Genomic DNA, 21,701 nt, shown 5'->3' on the forward strand with positions numbered 1-21,701 from the left:
TTAGTTGGGTTAAAAGCCAATAAGGGAACAAGAGCTTGTTGTTGCCGCCTTCCGTTAGGTAATGTCAACAGGTTGGCGACAATTTCAGCGAGTGGTTGCACTACGCAGCTACACATTGACTGGCCTATTAGACCCGAAGCCTAAACAAGAAACCCAGAAATACTGTAGTGAAGACCTTATGAGAACTCGTCAAGGACGGGGCACAAAATGCAGGCTTTCCATATCAACAATAGGACTCAAGTTTATTTTTTGATCCAAAACGTAACTTGCTTCACGACAGGACTCTCTCGAATCATACTCGAATCGACTGCTAATGCTATCAGAACGCACAAGTGAACTCTATGGTAACCACCTTGGATTCAGGCCAAACCCTTCCCAGAAAACCTAACTAAAGAACCCTGGTGCTGCAGTGAGAAAAATACTGATCGGGATGTACCCTACCTGTGACAAAACAAGTACATGTATAGGTCAGCTTGCCCTGCACACTCCAAATCAAAGTTCACTTTTGTTTCCTCATCTTTTACTTTTCTGTTCAATTTTGGATGGGTTAACCGCTGGCTTCTGGTGAAGTTTCCTCTAAAATGTAATCATACTAAAATACACTCTTGAACCCAAATGGTATTTTGAAAAAACCATGCCTACTCTGACTGCAAAAGAGAGTTCTTTGGAGGGGCCCACTGTGTCCAGACGTTACAGAAGAAAAAGCTTCCATTCCCGTCGGTTCTTTCCAACCTCCCTTTTTTCAATAAAAAAACCCTTCAGTCAACAAAATCACGAAAATGCTCTACAGCAGGCCATTAGGAATCTATTTAGTGGCCTTCAACCCCAAGCAGAATTTAGAATAAAACTTGTGATCTTCATCTAAAAGAGTTGTTATGCACAAGTTTTTGCCTCATCAAAACATCATCCATCAAGAGTCTGCTACGTTTTTACATGTGCGTCAAACCAGAAGTGATGTATAAACTGAATCTATTCACGTAAATTTGCGCTAATCTGACTTGACCTATCTGACTTGAGGGAGTTGCATTGTTTAACAGTGCCACTTTGTGAAAGATCAAAAATAATAAACAAAACAAACGAAGAAAAACTTTCTTTTCTGTCTTTGTTTCTAACGTAAAGAAAAAAGGTGAAAGGTAGAGTTGTTTCGGTTCCTGGGCATTTTCAGCTGGTCGGCTTAACATCGGGGTGAAAAATGGTGAAAGATGATTTTTCTACACCAGCCCAACGAACACCTAGGAAGCCAGCTGGTTACCCCGTGGCTCTCCCCCTCTTTTCATAAAACACTTATTAACGGTCAAGGTATAGACTATGAACAATTAGAAATTTTGGATTGGCTGTTATTTTTACCAAATCGCAAGTCTCTTTTTTGTTTTAATGTGGCGAAAAATATGTGGCGATACCTCCTGATGTACAAAATGGTACTTCGTTAAACAATGACTAGTGATGACGTCCGAACTTCAACCAACCCGGATGTGCGTGGCCAGGGTAGCATGTTATAAAGACATCCTAACTGAAAAGCAGTGCAGTTCTGGTGTTGTCGTCCGAGGTTAACAATACTGACGTGTAAACGGGGCAAGTATGAATACATCAAGTCATTCAGTCGATAGCTATGGAAGTAAGTACCCTTCAGCGCCTTACCCTTCAAGTTCACAATCGAATTGCAAAAAAAGCATCCTCGGTAATAAAATGCTGTGTTATTCGTATTTCAGCATGAGATATATTCAGCTTTTTTTCCTGCATGTGGAAAACGTCTTACCTCAGCCATGGTGTTGTGGTTGTTTGCCAAGAGACCGCAAGAAAACTTGCTTCCCGGATTTGATATTACGCGTTGGGAATCTTGCATTTCACTAGTTACATCTTGCATTTTATATCCAGCATAAAAAGGTTTCCCCGCAATTACAGTATATGTAATGCAGTTTTCTTAACATTAGTGGGGCCTGCGATAAGCAAGGGTTATCCAAATCCCGGTTTGGAAATGCCCTTCTTTCGGTCAAAAGACGGAAATAAAGTACCAAACGTTTGGACTTCTTTGAAATTTAACGTAGGCCTACGGCCTCTATCTATGCAACAGTGGGGACTGACGTGGATGCTTAATTTCTTGTGACAATATAATTCTCACACAGTGCCACAGCTGTAAAGGGCTATGCAAAACAATTTCAACGGAGGGCTAATTGCATATTTATGTTCATATAGTGCTATAATTATGGCGAGCTGCGTTTTGAATTCGCCATCTCCAAAAAGACTGCACACCTGAAGTGCGTATGCATATAAAGAACCTACCACTCAAAAAAGGCTCAGAGCAATTGGCATTAACACAAAACATGTTCATTGTACATTTCATGCACAGTGTACAATGAGCATGGTGTTTATGCAGGATGCTGGAGTGTAGCACAGCTTCAGTTTGATAGCCGGTGGCTCAGGAAACGTCTTGAGTTTGATATTTCAGACGTGTCCTGTGAATCTGTGTAAACAAGGAAAAGCTATGACAGCTAACATAGCTACGCTGATTTCCTTTGCTTGGTTTAATGCGGACATGACTCTGCCGGGGTTTTGAATGAGTTTCGACAAACGTTACCTCAGAACATTGTTTTCTGCCATTTCACTCAAGTACAAGCATAACACTGTCTTTGGGGTTAAGCTTTTCGTATCCAGTCTGCAAAACTCTCACACTCTGTATCGCTGTGATTTATCAAATTACCAATGTGAGATTCTGAAAACGATTAAAACTTCATTTTGTAGCTTGTCCCGTACGTGCTATCTCAGAAGATTCGTAGATAAAAGTCTCCAATTCAGCAAATTCTATGCCTTTTGTACATTCGCTTTAATCTGTCCCCTTTCATTTCCTCAATTAATTCAATATGCATATCAATACATGTAGCGGAATTTTGAAACATTTCTTCTTGTAATTTAAAATAGTTTATCTCTCTGCTCTTTTATGTCATGCGCAACCAATATAATCCGGTCAATGAAGTGTGGGAACTGCATCTCACAAACGCTGGTGACAAAAGTACAAGAATAAGTTACTCCTGAGCGCAGATCCCTGAGGCTCGTGCCCTCCTGCCCGGTAAATTCTGGCAAAAGGAAGAAGGGAGAGGTGTGTTCTCCTTCCCCTAACCCCGGCTAAAAAAAATGCCCTGTATCGGTACAAAACGGTGTCTCTTCAAACTCTTGGACAGCATCACTGTGTACACGCATAGGGAAAAATGAAAGCACCCAGTTTTCCATATTATATTATCACTACGAAAATACAAACTGATGTCAAACCCATCTCATTGGATTCTTGTGCAGGTTTTGACTTTGGAGACTACATGTACAGTTTGGGATCCATTGGCGACCGGAGCATGTCGATCGTAGTGCCGTGGAAATGGGACTCGGTAGTTGTGCTTATCATTGCCTTCTTTGGAATCATCGCCAATTCGACTCTCCTGACCGTAAGTTGGTCGGTTTCGTTTTGAAGTGAAACCAGTTTCACACTTCTCACAGTCACTAAGTCTTGAAGGAACAAAGCCTTATTACTCTACAATAGCCCCATTGTTTCTCTTTTTTTAACCATTATGCCGCTAGGGTGTTGTCCATCGGTCTTCCGTCCCAATCACGGCCGTGCAAAGCATATACAACAGAAAATCCCTTTTTGAGAAGGGGTCGACCATATACCATTAACATCAACAGACATCTGTTTCCAAGGCATTTTCAAGCAAACATGTGAAATTTAAATCCTTCCTATTTGTTTCTCTCTCTTTTTGAAATCTGCCTCCTCACTCCCTCCCATGCTTCGTTTGTGCTTGTGCTAAAAAATGTGACCAGTTGTAAAAGTTATCGTCAACGGCCTTCCACAGGTCACACAAACATATTTTTCTCCGCTGGTTTGTCGTGCGCTCTCTCTCGCTTTAGTAATAGCGCATTCTTGTTTTCTCATCGAACCTGCTGTCATCGCTGCTACGCCATTGCAATGACGCATTATGTGGTCTGTAGTGACCAATGCGTATCTACTTTTATTTCTAGAGTTCGTCTACACAGGCAGGGCAAACTTGTTTTGTTTGATTCCCTACCACATATTGCTGCATGGTCCTTGTGTTTTTCTACCTATCGTCTTGCTGGGTGTGTTACAATAGGCCTAACCGTTGGTCTTCAACAATAATTTGTCTACTCGCTATACGTTGGCATCAACATGAAAGGGCCAAGTTCTCTTTACGCCGAGCGTTAAGATTGAGTGATTTTGCTTTGCGAGCTCTGTCGGCTGTTGAGATATTTACTCCAGGTTTTTTCTTCAATCTCTAAACTCAGTGCGGGCAATCAGGCAGTGGAAGCGTGGTTGCCACCACAAACGTGGTTGCTACCACAAAGAATGGATCCTTGCAGCTCGAGCATGTCATATCGTGCTTGAAACAGCACCAAGATGAACATTACCGCACTGACTTTCTTTTGCTGCTTCGGCTACACCGCCGAAACAGCTATTGCTTTTAAGTTTTACGGCTTTTTCGCATCTTTGTCGAGATTTTTTTTCGGGGGGGGGTTTGCAGTTTGCGAAAATTTACTCTTTTTGTCATGATTGTTTTAACTGTTCCGGACAACGGTCGAAAATGCATTTGTTTTTTCTTAATTTTTTTAGCTGTTTTGGACACCGGCCAAAACAGCTTTTGTTTCCGTAACTTTTTTCTTCTTCTTTCAATTTTTCCCCCATACACATAACACTTTTGCCTCTTCCTTGAGGCTGCTCCCCTTCAAACCCGGCACATAGACTACCATCTGAGATGTATGCCGAATCATGACGTCATCATCTGATTTATTATAATTTTGAATATTATATTTTTTCCACATGGTTTGTACACGTTTGTCAAAAGAAGGATTTCGGCACTGCTATCGATCTGACCGAGTATTAGGTGCACATTCTTAGCCCACCAGCTAGAGAGGGTCCAAGAACAAAATTGTTATAATGACGTCATCGGTTGTCAAATGACATGGCATTAAAGATGCAAACTCCTAAGTCACATTTCTCCTGAAGTACATGTCCCACTGGGTTGAAACTTAGCAGATTTGCTCAACTTAGAACTATGTCTTCTTTTTGTTAGAACTATGTCTTCTTTGAGCCCATTCAAATTGGCACGTCGTCAAACATAAATGTAAAAGACATTTATGGATTGCAAATTTAACGGGAAAAGGTGAATTTAACGGAGTCGCAGGACGAGGTGGCTTTGAATTAAATTTTCTTCCAGGTCCTGAAAGGACATTTCCTGTTCTTGTTTGTTCCACAAACCTAAGGTTCGATTTTTTTTCAGGATTTTATCTATTCCCAAATAAGCATGGGTGTCACTGTTGCAGTGTAATACTTTTTGTTGTTTGTTTATTGTGTACGGTACTTTGTCTTTTTAACAAATTTCCTTTTGTTAATGTTTCATGTGTTTTGCTGTACATTGTTAGTATATGTATACCGTTGTGAAGGTGACTGATTTTAAAGCTTTGTTTTTTATTGTACATGTAATGTAGCCTTTTTATGAGTGTCTGCAGTGCCCCAATGGAAATCAGTTCTAACAAACTGTTTGGGCACACCCTGGATAAATAAAATGTTATTGACGAAAATTGACCTGATTTGGTGATGACGTCATCAGTTGACAAGTCACGTGACATTAAATGTGCATGCTTTAAAGCATATCCCATTGAGTTTTATACATTCTGTGTATCAAGTACTGAATAATAGAAATATTCATATGTGACCCACTCTGCGAAACAGGGTATTAAGGGACACTGTGCTTTTTCACACTAGGGGCTTTTGTATGTGGACAGGGTGATTTTTTACTTCTTTGTTTATTGGCGTCTATTATATCTATAGTTTCACAATTCATACCAGAAACCTAACTGTTGCTGTGGGTATTAAGAGACTTCCTTCTTGGCTGATTTCTTTTTCCACTTCCTGTGTTTTTAGGGCTTTAGCTCTTAAAGCAATTTTGTTAAACGTGTATGATATGCTTATGCAAAAATCACTGTATCTCCAGATTACAAAATGCCACAGGGTTCAAACCTACACCGAGTTAAAGCTTACAATGTGACCAATTCAAATGTGTCTGTAACTCATTTTGAAAAAAAAGTCCCCTAGTACCATTTTCGTGGAGCTGGTCACATACATGTCTGGTGCATTTTTGTCAAAATTTAGAAATATTAAAAAGCCCTGTATTCTGTTGCAAATAAACAGAAGCTCTCGTTTTCTCCGTGGGTTTGTACACGTCTTTTTTTCCAAGGGGAGTTTGGTTATTTTGTACACCTGATTGTTTTCAGACTTGGGAGACCTTGAGATAATCAACCAAGAATGGTCATAGAAGAAATTCGTCATGATGACATCATCAAGGGATTTACATTTGAGTTTTGAACATTTAATTTTTCCCCATAGGTTTTGTACACGTTTTTAACAGCCAGACTGTGGCCCTATGCTCGACCTTACTGAATCAATGTTAGATCCACAGTCTTCACCCACCAGCTGGAGGGGGTCCAGAAACACAACTGTCATAATGATAATAACTGTCATAATTGTTCAAGGATAGTCCTACACCATCATGATGTCATGTCATGATGACTTTATCACATGAATTACTTCTGAATTTGAATACACTAAAACAAGTTAAGGACCAATTTTTATTTTGTGTATCGTTTTTAATATGAGGTATTTTACTGCTGAAAATGTGCATTGATGTTTTGAAACTTTTAAATTTTTTTGTTCCAATTTGAACACCATCTAGACAAACAAAAAATGAAAGAACTAGACCCCACTCATTGCTTGGAAGAAAGTACAAGTTAATGAAGATGTGGTCCTTAACTTTTCTGAGTGGTGTATTTAAATGTTCAACATAGTTTTTCAACAGCTAGACTTTGGCGCTGTTGCTGATTTGACTGACATCATATTAGTGCACACTCTTAGTGCATCAGAAGAGGGTATCAAAACAAATTCGTCATAACGACGTCATCAGGTGTCACATGACATCACATTAAAGGAGCAAACTTCAGAGCACTATATCTCCTGGAGTATGTATATGTCTGATTGGGTTGGAACTACGGAGATAGCTAGAAAGGGATTAGGTACAGAGGAAAATTGGCATCGTGTGATGATGACGTCATCGGATGACAGGTCACATGACATTAAAGGCGCGAAAAGTTCTTGAAAGAACTAATATCTCGTGGAAAACATGTCCGAATGGGTGAAACCTTACAGTAGCCAAAAAGGGAAGTGATTTTACACCCAAATTGACATCATGGGATGATGACGTCATCAGATGACATTAAAGGAGCACTCTTTATAGCACTATATCTCATGAAGTACGAGCCCAATTCGGTTGACACTTGGCAGATGGCTTGAATGGGAAGTAATTCAGACAAAAATGACATCATGGGATGATGACGTCATTATGTGACAATTTAGGTGACATTAAAGAGGTTTCGAACTGATACTCATCCTCTTTTTCTCTGTATCTTACATTTGTTTTCCTTTTCTGTCAGTTTATAATGCACTCAGTGAATTTAGCTGGATTGTTTTTGTATTATCCATTTCTTCACCCTCCTACAGCAGTTGCACACAACTGTGACACATAAAAAACTGGCTCCAATTGACGGATGTGATGTAAAACAAAACGAACTTTCAAACCATGGTCGGCCAACCATGGTTAAAAAGAAAATGTCTGTTTTCTCAAAAACAGCAGTATTCTGGGTAGGCATGTTTTCACAGATTAGCTGAGGCTCTTATTTTCTTTCTTTCGGCTGAGATATTTAATGTTTATTTGGCGCGGCAGTTCCATCGTTGCGCTTTTACCAATGGTGTAGCTTAACTCAAAAACCTTACACGGTTACGTTACTGATAGTACGGGCACATATTTTCCTGTTGCCAAAAGTCTTCAGAAATGCTTTACATAATACCCAGTCACTGTTAATACAGTGTTTTTTCCATAGGCCCTTGCTCCCTTAATGTTTGGCATAAAGCTGTTTTTTTGTCTCTGACAGGTAATTCTAGGTAATCAGCACCTACGCACTGTTTCCAACATCCTCGTCGGGAACTTAGCCCTGGCCGACATGATCATGTTCGTCTTTTCCGTACCTTCTGAACTTGTGCATCACTTCGTCTTGAATTGGCCTGACAACTCCTTTGGGAACTTTCTCTGCAAAGTCAGCGGCAGTTCGTGGAGCCTAGCCATGGCGCTATCTGTTGCGTCTCTGACAGCTGTCAGCATTGAGCGATTTTGCTCCATCTGCTGGAACGTACACGCCAAACGCTCTATCATTATCCTCCTGATCGTCTGGCTGTTCTCCCTCTTGTGGACTGTACCCGTTTTGGTGTGGTCCTCAGTCGAACGTTATAGCCCATACCTTTCCATTTGCCACATCCTACCATGGTGGCACGACTACGTTGCCAGAGGCTTTTTTACTGCGGGTTTCGTGCTGAAGTATGTGATTCCTTTGCTCGTGATTACATGCTGCTATGTAAGCATGGCTATTACTTTGACGCGAGGCACGCCAGCCAGCTCAGCCACCGTGCGCGCCAGGCGCCGCCTTGCCATAGTTGTGCTTATTCTCAACATCTCTTTTGCAATCTGTTGGCTTCCCAAACATGCCATAATCTTGCATTTCTTATACGGAGATATATACAAGACTTTAAATGTCTCTTACGAGTTATTTTCAACCCTTATTGAGATATCCAATGTCGTGGTTTACGTCAATTCCTTGCTGAATCCGATCGTGGTGTTTACTATCAGCGCTGCGCACCGGAAGCCACTTGTGCGTTTTGTTCGGTCCCGTCTGTGCCGGCAGGCACCGGCTTCCGATCATTTGGATCGCTGCGCTGAGTTCGACCATCATGGTGTTGTCAGCGAGACAGAATGCGTCAATGTCAAAGCTTAAGCGACCTTCCAAGACCTTGGGGATCCAAAGGAACAGAGTATAAGAACAGGAAATTATTACTTAAAAAGGAAGACTCAAAAGGAAGTTCAAATCTCATTACTGAACTGAATCGATCTCATAGCAGAAAATGATTTTTTTGTATCTGTTGTATTTTTATATCAGTATTCTCTGATTTACTGTGGGAATATTGTCACTACTCAATGAGAACTTTACACAGTTGTGTTCCTTATTGTTATAATCAGCGTCACTGACAGTAAATGCACTTGTTCATCCGGTTTTTGAGCACTTAAAGTAAACGGTTTCATTTGTGTTTACATAATCCAAGAAAGCATGCGCACGTCAACGTTATAAGTCACTGAAATTGAATCGATCCATAGGCCGTTGTAAACAAGTTACAGGTTCTTTGTTGAACAAACTAGAAACGGTGTTTTTGAAGAAAAGCTGCTGTATAAATATCTGTGAATATAGCTGTTGTATATCTGATTTGTAGGCCTACTTTTATTTTTACAATAAGGTTATTAACCGTTGAGTTTCCTTGCAAGCTTGTAAAAATTAAACAAAAACACAAAAGCTATACCACACAAACAGATATCATTCAGAGAGTGACTGACGTGTATATTGTAACTAAAGCTTATGTTGCACGTCACATTCCAACTACTGTGAACACTCATGTGTGTATTTTTTATTACTATATTTACTTACTGTGGGGGCCTACTGCATTTCTGTATGATAGTTAGTCTGGCCTAACCCCACTGCTTTGCACTGCGATAACATAAAATGATAAACAAGTTATTGTATTGTCTGAACTAAAAAGACCCACCTTGTGCTATCTTTTCTATAATGAAAGACCCACTAAATGTAACGAACTCGAATAATCACTGGATGATTTTTAGAAATATGTCCACAAGTTCATACTAACTAGCTACCATTATTTAGCAAAGGCATTAGAACGAAAAGTGAAGAAAGCAGTGGAACTGCTTGAATACTGTTCTAGCAAGCTACTCTCTAAAGGCAACAGAGTGAAAACGCAAGTTCAAAAACCCTTAAAAATCCACTCCGTAAAAGTAATCACTACTCTTAAAAGAGTTAAAACGTGAGAATCACACCAAAAGAGGAGCCACATAAAGGACAACTCTTTTTGAGTTATCCTGCACAAATTTTTTAATGGCTCTTTAAAACAAAGTGGACATTTCAGTCTTTTCGTGTGATTTTCAACCTTTTAAGATTTGGTATTTTTCTTTGTAGATTATTTTAAAACTCTCATCGAGTGGTTTTTTAAGTCTTTCACAATGTAGACAGTGAGTCTTACTTCCAGAACCTGATAGAATGAAAGCATGTAAGACTGTTTTCAGGCTGAAAATCATTGTATCATTTCACTTAAGTATGGATGCATTGCATGGACCGAATTCGATGACACTACTGTTAGATAAACACTGAATTGTAAAAAGAGTTCATCTACAAAGTCCTGCAAAGTGCTCCGGTTGCTGGCTATGCATCTGGTTATGAGGCTGTGCAATCAGCCCCAGAATATAATTAATTAATCGACCGTAATATTTTATCGCCCACAGCCAAAATGACCACCAGTAGCGAAGAGTAAAGGCCGTTGATAGCCTGAAGTTGTCTACATTGAAAGATCAGTACAGGGGTACTTTTCTGTGAAACTCTCGTTTGTTAAAAGCGGTACACAGATGTTTATAGAAACAGCGCTCCAGCGAAGGAATACAGCGTCCAAGCGATCGCGACTGACCTGACAGGGGTGTTTTTGACAGGCAAATTATTGCATAAGGCATATTATATATGTCGACATCTAACTGGTCAAAAACACCCCTAGGGCGGGGCAGGTAAATACGAATAGTGAAGCCTTTCTAAAACTGAATGTAAACTCATTCAGATTATGTCATCTATTGAAAATTGGTTGTATGCTAGTATCATAAGAAAAAATCTTGCCAATTACACTTGGAATTTAGGAGATTCAAGATAAGTAGAAATCCATTATATTCCTGGAGAAACCTTATCGTAGCAACGGGATACAAAGAGATTTTGTAAATTTTAACCTTCAAACCGACATCAAAATATTTTAATATATTAGCATTATTACAGTAGTTAAAAAATTCGTAATGAAGCAAATTTCAAAGTGTATAACAAGGCCAAAAACTGTTCAAAATTTTAAATTTTTCTGCTCTGACCTGTGAAATAAAAGTTTTTTCATAAAAGTTCATAAAATGCTCACAGTTTTGTCACATCTATTGAATTAAATCCCGGTTATACTGGAAACATTTTCACCTACACTCACCCACCACCCACCCTGTGTAAAAACCTTAGCCGCTGCAAGATGGTCGGCACGTTTCTGAAACCTCTGAAAAAAGAGTCCATTTGTTTGCACAAGGTTCCGATTTTTACACCCCCTCCTCTAAGTTAAACTGACAGGGCATATGCGGTGGTAGCAACACCCTGTATATACTTACACAGTATCTCTACAATTAAGCATAAACGGTGTTAACAACATCCGGTATCGCCGTACGCTTGTATTAATACGCATACAAATACGCATAAATTTCCTTTTGCCTCCAAGACTACCTACTCTAGCATCATTTCATGCCATAGGAAACCTCTTTCTGTAAAATGTTGACATGTAAAAACTGTTCTTTTAGGCACACTAAAGTTATAAAGGCAGGGAATAAATTTCACGCAGACGTTTATTGCAAACTTTTTTTCGCTTCGCGTGAATACTTCTGCGTTGGCTTGGACCCCTTCCTCTAAGGTTTAGGCTTACGCAACGTCAGCCACCCTCTTTTCTTTCATGCGTATGCAATGGGCAGGAAACGGGCCTGTTTCGTTGTGGAAAACTTGATTTCCATGGCAACGCACTGAGAAAAGGACGTGCATCGTCATTAATACTTTTGTTCTGGCTCTTTTCCCCACAAAGACATCAACGTACAAAATATCGCTTTAGAGAAACCGTTCACTGTTATTGTCTTGTTCTGTCGCCCAAAATGGTGTCCCTTGAACATTAACGTGAAACAAAACTACAGCCACTGACGTTGGCAATACATCTCAGTTCATCAGTGACTTTGATCAAGTCAGAAATGACTGACAAGCTAAATCCCGATGAGGATTGACTGAAATGTCCATTTACGAGTAAACCTTCCTGACTAAGCACGTATCCATAATAAAACTACCACCTACAATGTGAATTTTTCAATTGAAACATACGTCTTCCGTATACGTTAGACCGAATTGCTTTTCTTTTCGAGATGGCGGAAAAATCCAGGGGAAAAATCCAGGGAAAAAGCACTTTGGGTTTTCCAAAATTTCTACGGTTTTCTGCGGTGTAATTGTTTCGACCGTACATCTAAAAAGAAAGAGTTAATGGAAACGGTTGCCGTAATTCACCCTATACATTCTAGAGCCATAGCTGAATACCCTATAGCTGAACGGAGCTGATACCCGAGCCCAAGTCCAGAAACATTCAGAGCGTTCATATTTTGCTATGAATCTGTATAATGCTTTTACTTCATATCTTCAAATAACCCTTTCACTATCATATAATGGGAACGGCTTGGGTATTTATGAATGTCCAGTAAATGCTACTGGCAAAGGAAAAACCAAATAGCACTGCAACTGAGCTTGCAACCGATTGCGGCAGTGAAAATGTTTTACGTAAAACACAATTTGAAGTGGAATGTTATAGAATTGTTATTTTCAAATGAAAAACGTGAAACTAGGCCAGTGTGATTTTCTGTATTTTCTTCAAAACTTAACACTAGCTTGTATATTTACACTTGTTAGTGTGTTATTCCGACATCGGATCTGTACATATTTCTGGATATTGTATTTCGTACCTTCGAGACATTTTAACAACTGACTCTGACCCAATATAAAGATTTAGGACAATTATGAAAACGTAAAATATGGTCCATGACAAGACTACACTTCTTGACAAATACACGTAATACGACCACCTAGTTTTAGGTGACCTAGCTCTTCCCTATTTTCCTCACGCTTGATTTTTTATTTATCATTCTTCAAACAGTGCTTTTTCTCTCTTTCTACCCTTGCAAAATATGGGAAACCAATTCAAACCCATCTCAAACCTTGCATCTTTCACTGCGTGGATTTTTCGACGCCTGCAATACTCCTCTTTTTAAAATCCTAATTAATAACCCTGCATGTGGCAGTTCTAGCATTTAATTAAGATCTTTTCGATGTATCCTCCCAAGACAACTTCATTCAAAATGCACCACAAAACATCTCCGACAAGAAGACAAGAGAAGATTATGTTGATTAACACATTACGTTGGGGACCCCCGAATCTACATGATGTGAAGGGCAAAGACGCTTGGGAGTGAAATGATTCATTGGTTGGCTGATGAGTGACGTGGCTGCCCGGACTGCGGAGATCCCGGCTCGACGGAGTTTTTTCTTTCTTTTATACAGAAAGGGTCACGTGAATGAAATGTTAACGTAAAATGCAACATTCTGGAATAAAATGATAATGAGTCTGTGCGCAATTGGCCAACAACTAATCGACTCCTAGTCCCTCGCCATACAATAAGGACACGGGGTTTAACATCCATCATTTCACAATTGCATATAATCTACTTGGGGTAAACACTGCCATAACACCGAGCCGGAACTCGACTCCACAACCAATACCGTAGCCAAGAGCAAACAGAAGTGGGCATTCCTTCGTTACACATGACACAGCCAGTCTCATGCTAACTACTGTACCTACTACAACAGCTCCAATGCTCGCATGTTGGGCCTGTCTGTACGAAGCTGCTTATGAAAGTAAGTACATGCGTTTTGTTTTACTAACTGAATTTAACAAATTGAATTGAAGAAAACTACATAAGACGAACTTTGGTAACAAGTCGAATAAGTCTTACAAAAAATTATTTTGACCTATTTCAATTAGCTTGATTCAGAATACAACATTGCAGGAGAGAGAAATAAGCTTTCTATGCGCATTTTAATTAAAGGTAAATATAGCATAGATACACGTACAACAAATTCAAATAGTATGTACCTTACGTAACTTTAAAGGACCCAGAACGTGCAATACGTAGAAAGGACGATGGCCTGGGCATTTTCAGGCCAAGCTCTCGTGGATTTGAAGACTGATCTCTTGTGCTGTCATTTAATACGTACGACAGTGTTTCCGCAAAATGACACATTTTGGACTGAAGGTGCCGAAAAACGATGTATCTCATCGCCTAGGCAAGTAATAAAAGTACTGACGTAAAGGCTTTCGCGTGCATGTGTATAAAGAATTTCCAATTCTTCGACTGGAGCTAGCCCAGGACGGCCGAAGGACGGGGCACGATCTAAAAAACACATATTTATTAAAACTTTGAGCTAATTTCAGTTCATCTTATTTGATGTACTCATTGCGTTAATCATATATGAATCGACGTACCCTGATGCACAGTAGGACTGAAGTAAATATGTGTCCTTTATGTGATTATAGCAAGTATCTTTTCTTGCTGTTTCTCATATAGGAAAACTGGCTTTAAAAGTTTGAAGTAATAAAATACACAAGCCGCAGCAAAAAGGCTTCGGAGACCTTGGTGCCTCATCTGAAACAGGTCATTTGATCACGATATCATAAGATCGGCACAACGATGCAGAGTTTCCCAAGGGACTACCCGGGACTCTTTTACGTGGATGTAGTATGGATTGGCTTGGTGTCCATTGCTGGTGTTATCGGCAACTCCCTAGCGCTCTGTGCTGTGGCCACCACCCCGTCTCTACGAACAACAACACAGCTCAACATCACCATCTTAGCAGCTGTGGATCTTGTTGTAACGGCGGTCATCCTCCCTTGCCGCATTGTCTCAGAGTACTACCCTGATCAGTGGCCCCACCGGGAGTCCTGGTGTCACTTCCTAGCTTATGCCATAGTCTTCTTCATGGGCTACTCTCTTCAGCAGCTAATGTACCTGTCGCAGAGTCGGTTCCTACGGGTGACCAAATCCGAAGCGTTCCACAGGAAGGCCGCGAAACCACTCAACATCATTCAGCAGGTCTGTGCCGTCTGCATCACAAGTATGTTAGTCTTTCTCCCTGCTTACACAGGCTTTGGGTCCGTGGGCTACCACCCAAAGTCACATTTCTGTTTCACCACTGGACGCAACCAGCAGGTCCTCGCCGCAGTCTCTGTGGTTTTGGCCCTGGTTGTTACACCGACTTTCTACGGTCTCACCTTTATGTATGTTCGCGCTCATCAAAGAAAGGTGCAAAATTGGCAAGGACATAGTTTAAAGAGAAGTGGGAAGAGAACTGGAACGCAGACGACAAAGGCGAAAGAGACAGTATCGACGAGTCTCAATGACCACAAGAAACAAGACGAAAGCGCAGGCACGATCAGCCGTCAAATGACAGATGGGGAGTCAAGTCTTGGCCAAAAAAGGTCCCGCTTCGATTTTCCCAAACCGACTGACTCGAGAAAAGGCCCTGAAAAACCCATTCCATCGATCTCGGGACATTCAACCTTAGAAATGGGGAAAGAAGGACCGGTGAACCGGGGAGCAGGAGCACCTGTAAAAGCAGTGCAAAGGAGCGGACCGACGAAGGAGAGCGTGAAAATCACCAGGAACCTGCTACTGATTTTCTTTGCTTACATGTGCTGCTGGCTGCCTTGGTGTCTGCTCAGTCTGGTAGAGCCCTACTTGGACATTGCAGTGCCGATTTACCACATTATCAACAACACGATAGCGACTAATAGCTGTATCAATCCTTACTTGTATGCCTACATGAACAAAAACTACTGGAACGCCTTCAAAAGGTGTTTGGCATGCAAGTGTTTTCACAGGCGATGAAACATGCACCCCTCTGCATTAATGCGGCATAAACACATAAACCAATGTGGAAGGATAAAATCAACAATCAAAGGAAACAAGGCCTAAACTGAGAGGAGGGTTAGACGCTTCTTTGCCTTCTTCGAGTTCACCACATTAACCCAGTTTTTCCAAAAAAAAAAATCTCATTCATTCTCCCACAGGATAACCTGTCGTCTTTGGGAAGTGGTATTTCCATTTCTTTAAAACAAAAAGCATATCATACCTTTTTCTTTACAGAACGTTCAAAAAGGCTTCGAAAACACTGAAAACTTTCACACGAGTTTATTCGATTATTCACACTATATTGCTGTCCATGCACGGTCTTCGGAGCGTTGTATATAAACGGCGTGCACTCTTGTTATTGTTGAAGACAGCACCCGAGTAAAATTGGCTAGTTCTGGATATATATTTCTGTTCGCTTTTAATATAAAGAAATGGGGACAAACAGAGACATAAAATACTGGCGTAATGGTACCTTATTTTAGTATACATGATATCCAATAAATGGCGAAAAGGAAATAAGACCAGTTTAAAGTTATAAAAACTCATTTTTAAGTTAATGTGAAAATATGGTAACACTTGCTGGGAATATAACTACTGAAAAACAGGTCATCCCTCTACTTTGCTTGGATTTGATGTCACATATACCACTGGCGCAACACAGTGAAAGAGTGGTGTCTCAATAACGTTTCACAGGGGACAACGCTGACGTTCGACCGTGATCGTTTCCAGCAAAGTCATGGGCTTTGGGCATGGTTGCATTGCTGGTTATCAATAGGCTTTATTGTAGTTTGTTACTTGGGGTTAATTGACATAATACACTTGCGCCAAATTGCAGACCCTGCGAACGCAACGGCAACCAACCACTGCAAATTACTACTTGTAGGTGACGATGGGATTTCACCAAACGCGTTTCTGCGCTAATCCCGTAAAAAGACGTCAAGTCGGGAACACACACCAAATCGTACTGTGTGCGCAGCAAATAAAGACAAATACAGACATCTGCAATCCCGAGGAAAGGCAACATTTGTTGCTATTTCGAACACCTGTCTGTCGTGATTTTTTTAAAAATCATATGCAAAACAGTCTCTGGACCATTTAGATTGCCAAAACCTTCTAAAATACGGGTATGTATGTTATTGATGGATATTTTACATATGAATATCAATCCCCAAATTCACGTAGGCCTATGTTACATTATTTAATGGAATAAATACATGTACCTCACAACAACGGGAGCGCCTTAACAGCTACGTAGCAAATATAAATCCCAAATCAGAACTGATTGCCAAATGTATACATGGAATTGGATTGGCTGCCTGTACCCGTATCCACCCTTTTGACTTGAAAACCCATGAAGTCTGCAAGTGCTCCTGTTGGGTAGCCGGTTGGGGACCCTCGAAGCCTGATGGCACATGCTATCGCTGCACAGGAAAAGTCGACCCTTGACAGGCAAAGCAAATTTATCTTTACTCTCCCAGTACTTGAACTGTCAAAGACCGTCAAGTACTGACACAACACTTGTCACTTTGGTGGATATTTCCCCTTAATGCAATCATTTCTGTGGTGTTGTTAAGAGGCAGCAGGCTAACAAATTAAAAATAATCCATATTAGTTATTCAGAATTTCACTTATTCTAAAGTGAAGTTACATTCAAAAGAATCTATTATGTTAAAAAATACATAAAGACTGCCACTGCCTACAAAGTGCAAGTTGAAAGTCCCCTTCAATCTGGGAAAAGCATAACAAAATTCATGGCGAGCATCAAATTTAAGCCTTTTTTATGACATCACACTACGGCTCAGCAATCACAATACATGTACTTCATTATTTCTAAGGAGCACGCAATGCACATGAGCACAATTACATGTACTGTAACATTCGTTATACATGTCTGAAAGTATTTCAATCTTTGTTTTTTCGGGGGCTGCAGGCAACAACCTGACTCAGCACATCCTCAACATTTTACACTTGTCACTGATTGTAATTTTCTTATTCACATGATTTCACCTTCTGGTTTAATGAATATCCAGGGTGGGCTCGAGTTGCCATGGCAACAGGACCTTTAATAGGATATTGAAAGAGCCTCTTGTCCTTAGAGATGCTCAGTCAATATTACTTCAATTTCCTACACAGCTAGAAATCCAACTTGATTTCTATTCCTGGGAGGAAATTGGACGTTAAATTATTTCATTTTAAAACGCCCAACGCTGACAAATTTATAAGTTCAATTACTTCGTCGGAAACAAACTGGACGAATTTCGTTTTTAGATAACTTCCAAAAAGTTGATATAATCTACATGTACTGATTTTTCGATGGCTTTCCTTCGTCCAATGTTGACTTTAAGGTAAAGTCAATGGCAAAAAGATCACTTACAAAACTGCAATTTTCTTTTACAGTTGAGATTAGATTCTGCCTGCAGTGTCATTATGCTTCTTTGCACACAAACCAACTTCAAAACCATCATGTATTTAAATGCTGTTATTTAAAAGGTTGAATATGTTGTTTAACTGTTGAACCCTCAGCAACAAGTAAAAAGAACAGCACAAAATATATATTGGGGATTTTTGTTGACAATGCACTACTTTAGTAGACCCTCTTTTCAATTTTGTAAACACTTTCTGGGCACAAGGTTTTGGCTTTTTGGAAAGATTTTAGGATAATAAACCTTTCACAAGATATTTACTGCATCCGTCTTTATAGTAATTTAAAAAAAACTAACTTGACTCTGATCAACAAAGACATTTAGTAAAATTTGATTAGGAAACTTTTGAAAAGGTCAATGACCGTCAATTTGAAAAATTTTATAATTATACAGCCAGGATCTGGGGTTGAGCAAGTCGAGGGGCCGTGGTCCATTTGTACAGTTCACAAACGGAGGTAAGCATATTTATTCGTCGACGTTCCCACGAGCACCCTCCGTGTCCGGCAGGGACTTGGTGAAGACCATCGTCTTCATCAGCGTGCCTGTGCAGTAGATACTGTCTCTGTTACGGTTGTAGCCGTTGAAGAGAAACGGGCCGACCAGTTTCATCTTCATGAGACAAGTCTCCGAAATATATTTTCGGGTTTAGAGACAAGTTCCGTTGGCCTGAAATCTGATTGTGTACTCTCTACATTAATCCACTTTCAACTAACGGCATGGAAAGCAAAAAAGTGAAATCAGGTCAAAACGTTAGCGCTTGTTGCATCTTCTCCTGCTTGTTCGATTTTGACAACGGTACTGTACATAGCGTACCAGGGTGGCACAAGCTGGTTTTCCAGCAGGCCGCTTATATTAGGTGGCATTCACTCGCTGTTGTGTTGGTCTAACTTGGGCTGTGTCGATGTCCAACAGGGACTTTCACAGCTACGGATACGTCTGTTGCCAGAGTGTCCGCGAGCATTTCCAGTGGTCGAAAATCCAACGTTTTCTTACAGGCTGGGATGCAGCCTGTGTGTTAAAGGCAGCTATTCGACACTAGCTCGCACGGCTTTATACGCTGCAGACAGTAGTGACAGGAGAGAGGCAATGGGCCAAGAAACTTTGGGGGAAGGAGGGCCCTATTCTGACACCATAAATTCGCCACTTTTACGTTCTAACTATTCCCCTCGTCGAATTGAACTCCCCAAATGACTAGTTCTGTCTTGATACGTGAGGAAGCCACAACGGTAAATGTTTTTGAAAGTGCATACTACTCCATATCCTTTAATTAAATAACACCTCTAAGGAAAATGCAGCCATTGTTTATAGCCATTGTTTGGCGTGTTCAAAGGTTATCCACCGTCTACGAACGCAAGGCGAGGGTTCCCCTCGTTTTCTGTGTTTTCTCCAAATGACGAAATCTACATTCAGAATTTGCATCTTGGCATGAACAGAGAAAAAGCCTTTTTAGATTGTTATAGGTTAGGTCTGAAGACAAATGACACTGCGTTCGATATGGACGCTTCCATATTTATTTGGACAGATAAAATCAGAAAAAAACATGTTTCCCTAAGAAGTACTCTATAGTGTCAAACTAAAGGAATAATTCGCATTTGCCCAAAGACTGGGCCACTGATGAAGAAAGACAGCTACAACTGGATTTAGGTGTATTACAAGTGACGCCAAGACGTAATGTGTGACAGCGTATAGAGTGATCAATACGGCGTGAAAGCGGCAATGTAGGGAGAGTCAGTAAGGAGACTTTCCTATGGCACAACGTGGGTTTATCAACTGAATTGGAGCGATGTAGGCCTAGTGATAATTAATTATCAAAGGTACAAGGTGGATAATCATAGTCGCCCAACCTTCGTTACTACACTGAATAGTACAGTAAGCAAAACGAGAACTGTGACTGGGCACTGCATTATGTGACTAATGTTTTCAAAATACATGTAGTGGTCATGTGGCAGAGACTTCCACGTGCAAGAGCGAACAAAAGTGCAAATTTGTATAAACTGGCATATCGATACAATAATAAAATATACTGCACTTTTAGGCGAGGCGTGAAGGTCAACGTGAGGAAGTCAGTCAAGGCCGACTGTAATGCTGGCTCTTCGTGCGCCTGCACAAAACATCACGGGGCAAATACTCTGTGTTGGAATTTAGAAGCGCAGGGCACTTACAGTTATTGTTGTGACCGAACAAACATTCCAAACGGTACCAACTAAATCCGGGAATGGAAAGTAAGCCCTTTGAACAACGTCTCTTCTCGGATGAGTGTCGCGTTAAAACGTGGATAAGTACTATTTGAATTTTGCACTTGAACCGAGTGGATGTACGCTGGTCTGGCGGCCGCGGCCTTGCCAGCATTTTTACAACACAGACGTAATTTAAGCTGACAGCTCCTGCTGACTGGCACTTTGATCGGCAACAGAGGCAGACATTATATTATCGCATATCCCATCTAGACGGTTTCCTTGGCAATGCCAAAAGCTGCTGACTCTTTGAAACCGATATGGTACCGGCCAAGGGCCGGTATAGGCTGTAATATCGGGTTCGCTGCATGGCAAATATGAATTTGGTATCTGTCTGCAGACGGAGAGCCGACAGTGCATTTATCTGGTGTAAACGTACTTACTGATATCTTTCATAATTTTTCAATGTTTGATCGACGCTTTCAACAACCTGTAAAATTGTATTGTCTTTTGTTAAAGAACGCAATTTCTCCCAAACAGTTTAACCTAACCAAACAACTTAATGTACTAAAGTAAATAAAATGACAACTTACAGCATCACCCTGTTGTATCATTCTGAGAAAAAACAGTTATTGCGTAAAAATTTACTCTTTGTGACCGTCAGAAGGGAACGTGGTCGTTATGAAGGTAAACTTGACACAACAGATGATGTGTAAAAATTTACACTTTTGCCTGTGTAGTTATTTTGCCCCAGGAAAAATGTGAAATTTCTTACTCCAAAAAATGTTAAAAATTTACTCCCTTTAAAGAGTATTAATTTGTTTACCAATTTTGTTGATTAATTTGTGCCCCTCACTTTTGGTTAAAGTGTTGACGCACATGATGTGCTAGATTTTAGCCAAACATTGCACGAAATGTTTGGAAGCCTTTAATTTTACTTTTTACGAAGAATAATTTTTACTTTCAATCTGCTTCAATGAAAATGACATGAAAAATAAAAGTTTTAACTTGAATTGAAGGAGTCTTTTTTTATTTCCTGGAATTCTACACAGTTTGCCTTATTTTGTGTTGATGAATGGGGTTTTGCCGCAATACAAATGGTAGGTCTAGCTTAATATAATCTTAAGATTTATCATATTGCTCATTGAGACTGCCACTGGTTTGTCCACGGGAACCTCTTACTCTCAGTTATGTTCTGTCGTCAGCATGCCTCCGTTGGGTCCCAATAGTCCTACATTCTGGTTAGTGTTTCGTCCTGCATGTGTTATACTGCATATTGTGCAGTGGCACGCCGGCGGGTGCAAGTTGCCCCCTGGGGACACGTCACTTGTTATTCTTTATTTCGGATGCTATTCGTATTTTAGAAACAGTATACCGCCCCCTAG

The 21,701-nt window shown here is 40.4% G+C and overlaps 3 protein-coding genes across 7 annotated transcripts in view; 2 read left to right on the top strand and 1 right to left on the bottom strand.

Annotated features, from left to right (window-relative positions):
* The window catches only part of LOC110991019 (acetylcholinesterase-like), a 73,219-nt gene that overhangs the window by 22,668 nt on the left and 28,850 nt on the right, over positions 1 to 21,701 (bottom strand). The gene's annotated exons all lie outside the window — the stretch shown is intronic.
* LOC147799679 (galanin receptor 2b-like) lies at positions 1,530 to 9,730 on the top strand. The gene is made up of 3 exons (XM_087134947.1): positions 1,530 to 1,615; positions 3,289 to 3,431; positions 7,981 to 9,730. Exons 1-3 carry the CDS (start codon positions 1,579 to 1,581, stop codon positions 8,872 to 8,874), a joined length of 1,074 nt encoding a protein of 357 aa, XP_086991073.1. The 5' UTR covers positions 1,530 to 1,578; the 3' UTR covers positions 8,875 to 9,730.
* LOC110991200 (allatostatin-A receptor-like) lies at positions 13,558 to 15,882 on the top strand. The gene is made up of 3 exons (XM_022256460.2): positions 13,558 to 13,665; positions 14,376 to 14,922; positions 15,878 to 15,882. The coding sequence occupies exons 2-3, from the start codon at positions 14,499 to 14,501 to the stop codon at positions 15,880 to 15,882; spliced, it is 429 nt and encodes a 142-aa protein (XP_022112152.1). The 5' UTR covers positions 13,558 to 13,665; positions 14,376 to 14,498.

Source organism: Acanthaster planci, linkage group LG03 (assembly GCF_054643075.1).
Source record: "Acanthaster planci isolate LZ-2023a linkage group LG03, COTS_SCS, whole genome shotgun sequence".
Taxonomy (NCBI): Eukaryota; Metazoa; Echinodermata; class Asteroidea; order Valvatida; family Acanthasteridae; genus Acanthaster; species Acanthaster planci.